Consider the following 7,967-nt stretch of genomic DNA (forward strand, 5'->3'; position numbering starts at 1 on the left):
TTGAAATTATTATTTCATATAGAAAAACGGTGATATAAACCTTTGCAGCAGCCTGTTGGCCTTTTGGAAGGGAAGTGTAGTTAGGTTTATCATTGTTCAGGCAGCACCACTAAAAAAGAAAAGAAAAAGCAGAGTGATAATCTCCCAGCAGAAAGACTTGACAGTAACTATTATCTTTTAGTGTATTCCTGCCAAAGTAGCTCTGTGCTGAGATTTGCATTAGCTGTGCAATTCAGCATTCACATTTTCCTGGTCACACACATGCAGTCTCTCCTCTGTGTCAAAGAGGAGGCACAAACCATTCCAGGGACACACAGTGTCTGAATGCAGCTTGCTTGGCACCTGTTTCCTCTCACACAGTCCCTGTTCCCAAGAGAGAAGGCAGCATTACTTCTCCCCTTCTGCAGCTGCACATCTTTATAATGAAGTGTTTCCAAAGCATCCTGAAATCATTTTTCTGTGGCAACAGCAAGCAGGATTTTATACATTTCATACAACTGTGGCTATAAAAAGAAATAAGCTGTCCTTCTTAGAGCTAAAGTATAGCTTTGGCTTATACTCTGTTATTCAGCTCTCCATCCTCCAAATCATAACAAAAATGTGTGTCCTCACTAAATAGGAAAATATTTCTACCAAGTCCATAAGATTTTCACACTGAAATTGTACTGTCTTCCAGCATTTGTAATCGAAAGGGCTATCAATTAAGACAAATGGTGAATGAATACTTCTCAAAACTACAAATATTTCTCAGTAGAAAAGACCAGTGCTGTCCATGACACGTAGCTTAATCGTTAGAACTAGTTCATTTTGAGCCTAAAGATAGCTCAGAATGATTGGGAGTTTAGCTAATTGATGTTGCTGTACACTTTGTGGTTATCATGTGGCTCAGTTTTGCTCCTTACAAAGTTCTGCATAGGCACATTACCATTTAGCACTTGCTGGTCAGCACCTGACACTATTCTTCTTAATAAAGTCCTTTCATTAACAGGTAGTTTGTGCAAAAGATGAGCTACCTGATCATGTTCAAGGTGCCTATCAGTTTGGACTTGCCAAAGGCAGCCACTTGACACTGCTCTTCAATCAGTCTACTGTCAGGAAGAAGTGAGTATATCCTGAATCACACATGCACACAGTGTGTTATCTTGTATTGAGCTAAAAGAAGCACAGTGATGGTTTTCATGAATGATCACTGCATTACCAGCTTTGAACATGGCCCTCACTTCAGGTTTCTATGGGTTCCTCATGGAAGAAGGCATCACGATCACTGCAATGTAATCAATCTGTCTTTCCCAGGTTTGTGGTCATGAGTTTAACTCATGGTCAGAGTTTTGCATTTTTTTCCCCTCAGACTTAAGAGCCTCACTGTACCTTCTGTAAGTATTTTGATTTCACTTTTCTACATACAGAGCTCAGCTGGTCCCTGCTTCTTTGACTGATGCAGATAACATCTCACCCTCTCTTGGATTCTCTGCATGTCTGCTTCACTCCCCAGGTCACTGAAGGAGCTAAGACTACTGAGAAGAATCATTCTATTGAGACTTAACGTGTGATAGACTCTCTGCCACTCTTATTTATTTGAGAGGCTCCCAACAAAGTCCCCCAACACAGCCTGCAAGCCACTTGCATATGCTTCTTTCAACTTGGGAAGCCTCTGCAGTCATTGAGAAAAGAGCCTTTTTTGCTTCTAGCCCTTCTGTTGTAACTATTGAACATAAGGACATCGCTGCTGTGTAGTCTGAACCTAGTGTCTCCATAATAAATGGCTCAATTAGCTCCTCTACCTTTTAAGCCTCCCGCTGTTCTCAGTCTGCCCATTATATCCTAGCAAGCCTGGCTAATAGTAATGGATACCATCACATTATCCTGGAATTCATTCCTTTCTTGGGGCAATAGGCAAGACTGCAGTTGCAAACAGATGAGCCTGTCCCTCTTAAAGCCCGGTTTGCTCCATGACAAGCACTTTTTCTGTCTCTGACCGGTACAGCACAGACTTCTATTATGAAATACATTATAGGTCATGCTTTCTTAAAATCAATGCAAATTCTACTTTTCTGGCCTTTGTAATAATAAATTTCATTTAATAATAATAAATTGGTTGAGGCTGTTCTCTGCCTCCAGAAAAGATTTTTATCAATGCAGAAGAAATGTCGTTCAGTAACACTGAATTTTTATTGTCTAGACTTTCTGTCCAGCTGAATCTCAGAACCTTTGCCTCCAGTGGCCTGATTTACTACACGGCTCACCAGAACCAGGTTGATTATGCAGCCCTACAGCTTCATGGGGGACAGCTCTATTTCTCCTTTGATCTAGGCAAAGGAAAAACAGTAGCTTTTCACCCTGCTGTTATCAGTGATGGAAAATGGCATACGGTAGGTAGTTGCCAATCTTGTACTCCATTTTCTCTTCCCTGGAGTTACTGGGGTGGTTTTTCCCTGCCTTTACTGTACACTTTCTGTGTTGCAAATGCAAACAAGTTTTAACCCAATCATAAAACCATTCAGATAATTTGAGTAATTATTTCCGTTTAAATTCTCATTAATTATGCATCAATTCCAGCATCCAACTACTGTCAAGTATCTCAGATTATTTAGAAATAAAATAGTTTGCCAACTATGTAATAATGGTCACTTTCATCAGAGAAGAACGCAACAGAGAGGTCTAGAAACTGACTTTTTCCACAGAGAGCTTTCCATGCGCTATGTCACCAAAGATCTGCAACTGAGTGTGTGACAGGGTGAAAGAGATTTGTGGGTGCACAGTTTCTCCTTTCTCCCACTTACTGCTTAATACGTGTCATACATATATTACCATAATCCATGTCAGCAGCTAGTGCTAATAGGGAGGCATTCCCTTTCCTTGGTTGATGCAACATGAGAAAGGTAGACAACTGGAATGAAAGGCTGGAGGAGGAGGACTTGGCATAAGGAGAGTTTGAGGAGAAATTATGGCTACAGCTTTCAGGTGTCCTGTAGCATTCAGGGCCTTCTGTACAAAGACTTTGTCAGCCTCTATTTGCCCAGTTCCTCTAGGCAACCTACCTGCTACTGGCTCTGCCTTGCTTTCCTTGTGAGAAATGACTGTGATGTCTGCATGAGTTTTAAAAGCAATTCTGACCACGTTAGTTTTTCTTAAGGCAGGTGAGGATGACAGTATTCATCCTGCTAAGCTTCCTTTCCCTTGTCCATATGTGATGCCTTTATTCCAGGAAGTGGCTTCTGTGGGACTAAGTGATTGATGACACAAAGCTGCCACCTCTCCTAGGTGCCTTGGGAATCAGCAGAGTGTTATTTTTGCTTTTCATATATAATCAGCTGAAGAAAAAACTAAATTAAAAAAAAAGCAAATGTGAACTTCTGTCAGAGACATCACAGTTAAGCTCTCCTGCCTACCCTGAAAGGAAGAACACTCCAGGATTTATAGCTGCCTGTTTAAAATTAAATATACTGATGTAAAACTCATACTCACACTATCCACTTTTTAAGAGGTGAACAGATTCCATATGAGAGCTGATATACCTTTACTACCCAGGACATAAAATCATGAGCTTGAACCTTTTTTTGGAGATTAAGGCTGTCACACCACTTCACAGCTGGGGGGTGATTATTGCAGTAGCTCTACAATCAATTTAAGCTAATGCATTGCTGCTGAAAGAAGCACTTCTTCCCATGCTCTGCCATCTGCTCATATCACCCTGCTGTACCACTTTGTCACTTTAGCAACCCAAATGTTCATGAAACCTCATGTTGAACCTGGTCAGGATTCTGAGTGGGGCTAAAAGTAACCAAGAAAGAATAAATGGCTAGCTGACTTCAAGTAAAGACCCTCAGCTGCATGTGACTAATTTCTTTAGTGCAAGGAAGGCATAGGGACATGAATGAACAAGATGGAGAGAACTGGAAGGCTTTTTGGTCATAGCAAATTCAGCACTGCCCATCATAAAATTACAGTGTAGGAGTGTGCTCTTCAGAAAGCTAAGATGGCTCAGCTGGTAGGCAGCACAAGAATTGAAGAAGACCAGCACAGTACTCCCCTCTTCAAACTCAGTGTTGTACTCATATCCTAAGACAATAAACTAGTGGTTTTAAATAATGATTGTTAAGACACTGAAAAACTTATGCAGGACAACATGCAATCATTGTGAGCCCTTGGGGAGGCAAGGAAGCAGTTTAGCTGCTCAGTTGCGTTCTGAAATGGCCTTAGCCTCACAATGAATTTCAAGAGGATGCCTCAGTACAGTATGTCAAAGCAATGTAAACACTAAAAATTTGTCTTGCTTATTTCTATGGCAAATGATGACTAGATAACTGATTCAGCTTACTGATTCATGTTTGCATGCTCTCATTATTTCCAGATAAAGACAGAATATGTTAAAAGAAAAGGTATAATCATTGTGGACGGACAGGAATTGGTAGCAGTCAGTGCTCTGGGAGATGGCAGTTCTTTGGATGTGGAGGGGAAGCTCTACGTGGGAGGACTCCCCTTAGACTATGTGCCGAAGAATCTTGGGAATGTAAGAAGGCTGGGGTGGTGGAGCGTCTCTGACATTTTGCAATACTAGAATGAGTATACTGCATCAAACCAATCTAATTCAGTATCCTGTCTCTGACAGGGGCAAAAAAGAAGTACTTAGGGAAGGAAACAACAAAGAAAGTAATGACCCTTTACCAGATAAATCTTGCCAGCTTTCTATGGCTTAGCAACTCTAGCTACAGCTTGTATTCTTGTGTTTTAGCCCTTAATAGATTTTTTCCTTCTATCAATCTCTGTTAAAAATAGGTAATGAATATAAATTTCTGTGTTTCATAGTATATGATAAAAATATGACCTAGAATCTCAGGCATTTTGGCACCGAAGTACTATTGCATTCAAATAGGAATTAGGTGCTTTAAATATCTCTGAAAGGCTAGCTTTAGCTGTCTGAAATTAAAACATACTTTTTACACATACTTTTAGAGGGCAGGTTTTTGTTGCCTTCCTCCTTGTGCAGCCCATTATCTCAGGGAGGATTCTGGTGCTGATAACAATGTTTCTCAATTCCTGGGCATGCTTTCTTCACCCATGCTTTTTAATTGGATAATGGGGCTTAAAAATATTTTAATACTTTGAATCTGCAATTGCTGGAAATAGTAATAGTGAGTAATCTTTTTGCTGGATAGAAATCTGGTAATCTATACTTCCAAAATGTCTTACAAAATCTTGATTTACTTGTTAATTTGCTGAAGCATGTTTGGAATGTCCTTAATTGTTGGGGGTATCCCTGTTTACATTCAGGCAAATACAATTCTTTCTTTATGCTAGAGAGTGAATACTGTGTTTCTAAACAATATTTATTTTGACTCCAAGACATTATGTACATTTGTAACCTTGTATATGTAATAAATAGAAATGTAATTACGTAAATATTTTAGATCCTGCTGTGTTTTGTTCAGAGAATTTTTTATTTACAAGTCAATTACTAAAAGAGCATGGCAGCAGTTTGTATTACATGTTAACTCTTATATTTCAATGTGCTTAGGTGACTCACAGTATTCCTGCCTGCATTGGTAGCATGACAATTAACAGCAAGCAACTGGACAACGAGAGACCTGTCTCCATCTTTGCTGTGAATAAATGCTATGTAACTGTGCAGGAAGGTACTTTCTTTGATGGGAGTGGCTTTGCTGCTCTTGGTAAGTGTCATTAAATGAAAGCAGTACCGTACTGAATTAATGTTAATGAAAACATACTCTTTTTAGGTCTTGCTGGAACTCTGTGTAATTAATTGACTCCTCGCACAAAGAGTGCATGCCCTGCATATGTATTTCTGAGTTCCTTTACTACGTACATCCAAAAGTGGCCATTTCTGCAAAGGGCTATCTTCCACAAATTAAGGAGCTAGTGACTCTAGTAGTGGGAAAGAAATGAACTACCTCTTTCTTCAAGCTAAGAGTATCCATGTTCATGATGTTAAGTTAAGGTCTATTAAAGGGTATGGAGACAAAAGACGTAGGGTGCTTGTGAAGTAACATGAAGGATTACATTAGTATGTGCTCTTTACAGTTTCTTACAAATAAGATAGAATGTATTAAATCTAAATTAATGAAAGAAAAATTATTTGGGCATTTGCCTTTTCTAGTATAAAATGTGAATTATGACTTTGGAAAACTTACTTTTCAGAGGTTCTGCAAGGTCCTATCCTGGCAGAGTAATTAACAAGCTTTTTAGGCCTTCTAATGACAATGTATGTGTTCTACTTTGTACTGTGGGTTACAAGTCTTTTATTAGAAGCTTATAACTTCTTTGCAGTCAGAGAAGGTTACAAAGTCCGATCCGATCTGAACATCACACTGGAGTTTCGTACAACAGCGACGCATGGTGTTCTCCTCGGGGTCAGCAGTGCTAAGGTTGATGCCATTGGACTGGAGATTGTAAATGGCAAGGTAGGCTGCCCTGTGCTGTCACACGCATTTCATGAGGCTTGCTTAAAACTAGGAGGCTAGAACTGTTGGGTAGCACTAAATAGACACCAGTGAAATGGGATGGAGGCAAGATGTCTGAACTAAATCCTCACAGAACTAGTATGGGACAGACTTTCAGTCTCAAGATTTCTCATCATCATACAATAAAATGTGAGATTAGCAGAAGTCACTGGAACTTTTTGCCTTCTTAATTAGTGTTATTTATGTTAGTCTGCAGCCACTGTGACCTCCTGTACAACATACCTTGTATGTTAGACCAAATATATATCTTTCTTGTAGCTTAATACTTGTTCTGTTATAGAGCTACACTTGTCCTTGATAAACATATTATTGCCTGTACAAAGCACCCTGTTTTGTAATCTCTTCTTCAATATCCTGGTGGGTTGACCCTGGCTGGATGCCAGGTGCACACGAAAGCTGCTCTATCACTGCCCCCCTCAGCTGGACAGGGGAGAGAAAATGTAATGAAAGGCTCATGAGTCAAGATAAGGACAGGGAGAGATCGATCAACCAATTACCACCACGGGCAAAACAGACTCAACTTGGGGAAAATTAATTTATTACCAATCAACCAAAGCAGGGTAATAAGAAATAAAACCAAATCTTAAAACACCTTCCCCCCACCTGTCCCTTCTTCCTGGGCTTAAATTTACTCCCAATTTCCTCTACCTTCTCCCTGCCAGCAGTGCAGGGGGACAGGGAGTGGGAGTTGTGGTCAGTTCATCACATGCTGTCTCTGCCACTCCTTCCTCCTCAGGGGCAGGACTCCTCACTCTTCCCCTGCTCCGGCATTGGGTCCCTCCCATGGGAGACAGTTCTCCATGAACTTCTCCAGTGTGGGTCCTTCCCACGGGCTGCAGTTCTTCACGAACTGCTCCAGTGTGGGCTCCTTCCATGGGGTGCTGTCCTTCAGGCACAGACTGCTCCAGTGTGGGTCCCCCATGGGGTCACAAGTCCTGCCAGAAAACCTTCTCCAGTGTGGGCTCCTCTCTCCATGGGTCCACAGGTCCTGCCAGGAGCCTGCTCCAGTGCGGACTTTCCCATGGAGTCATGGCCATCTTTGGGGGCATCCACCTGCTCCGGCGTGAGGTCCTCCATGGGCTGTAGGTGGATATCTGCTCCACCGTGGACCTCCATGGGCTGCAGGGGGACAGCCTGCCTCACCATGGTCTTCATCACGGGCTACAGGGGAATCTCTGCTCCGGTGCCTGGAGCACCTCCTCCTCCTTCACTGACCTGGGTGTCTGCAGGGTTGTTTCTCTCACATATTCTTACTCCTCTCTCTGGCTGCAGTTTCTGTTCCACAGCAACTTTTTTTTCCCTTCTTAAATCTATTATCCCAGAGGTGTCACTGATGGGCTTGCCCTTGGCCAGCGGCTGGTCCATCTTGGAGCCGGCTGGCTTTGGCTCTGTTGGACATAGGGGAAGCTTCTAGCAGCTTCTCACAGAAGCCACTCCTGTAGCCACCCCCCCCCCCCCCCCCCCCCCCCCCCCCCCCCCCACAAAACA

The 7,967-nt window shown here is 41.9% G+C and overlaps 1 protein-coding gene across 1 annotated transcript in view; it reads left to right on the top strand.

The window, feature by feature from the left end:
* The window catches only part of LAMA1 (laminin, alpha 1), an 86,419-nt gene that overhangs the window by 75,623 nt on the left and 2,829 nt on the right, over positions 1–7,967 (top strand). Inside the window, exons 56-60 of the mRNA XM_010584835.1 lie at positions 989–1,101; positions 2,180–2,369; positions 4,352–4,510; positions 5,516–5,669; positions 6,286–6,419. Of these exons, the coding sequence (XP_010583137.1) occupies positions 989–1,101; positions 2,180–2,369; positions 4,352–4,510; positions 5,516–5,669; positions 6,286–6,419 (750 nt within the window). The remainder of the gene's footprint in view (positions 1–988; positions 1,102–2,179; positions 2,370–4,351; positions 4,511–5,515; positions 5,670–6,285; positions 6,420–7,967) is intronic.

Source organism: Haliaeetus leucocephalus, unplaced genomic scaffold (genome assembly GCF_000737465.1).
Source record: "Haliaeetus leucocephalus isolate CR32 unplaced genomic scaffold, Haliaeetus_leucocephalus-4.0 Scaffold1007, whole genome shotgun sequence".
Lineage (NCBI taxonomy): Eukaryota > Metazoa > Chordata > Aves > Accipitriformes > Accipitridae > Haliaeetus > Haliaeetus leucocephalus.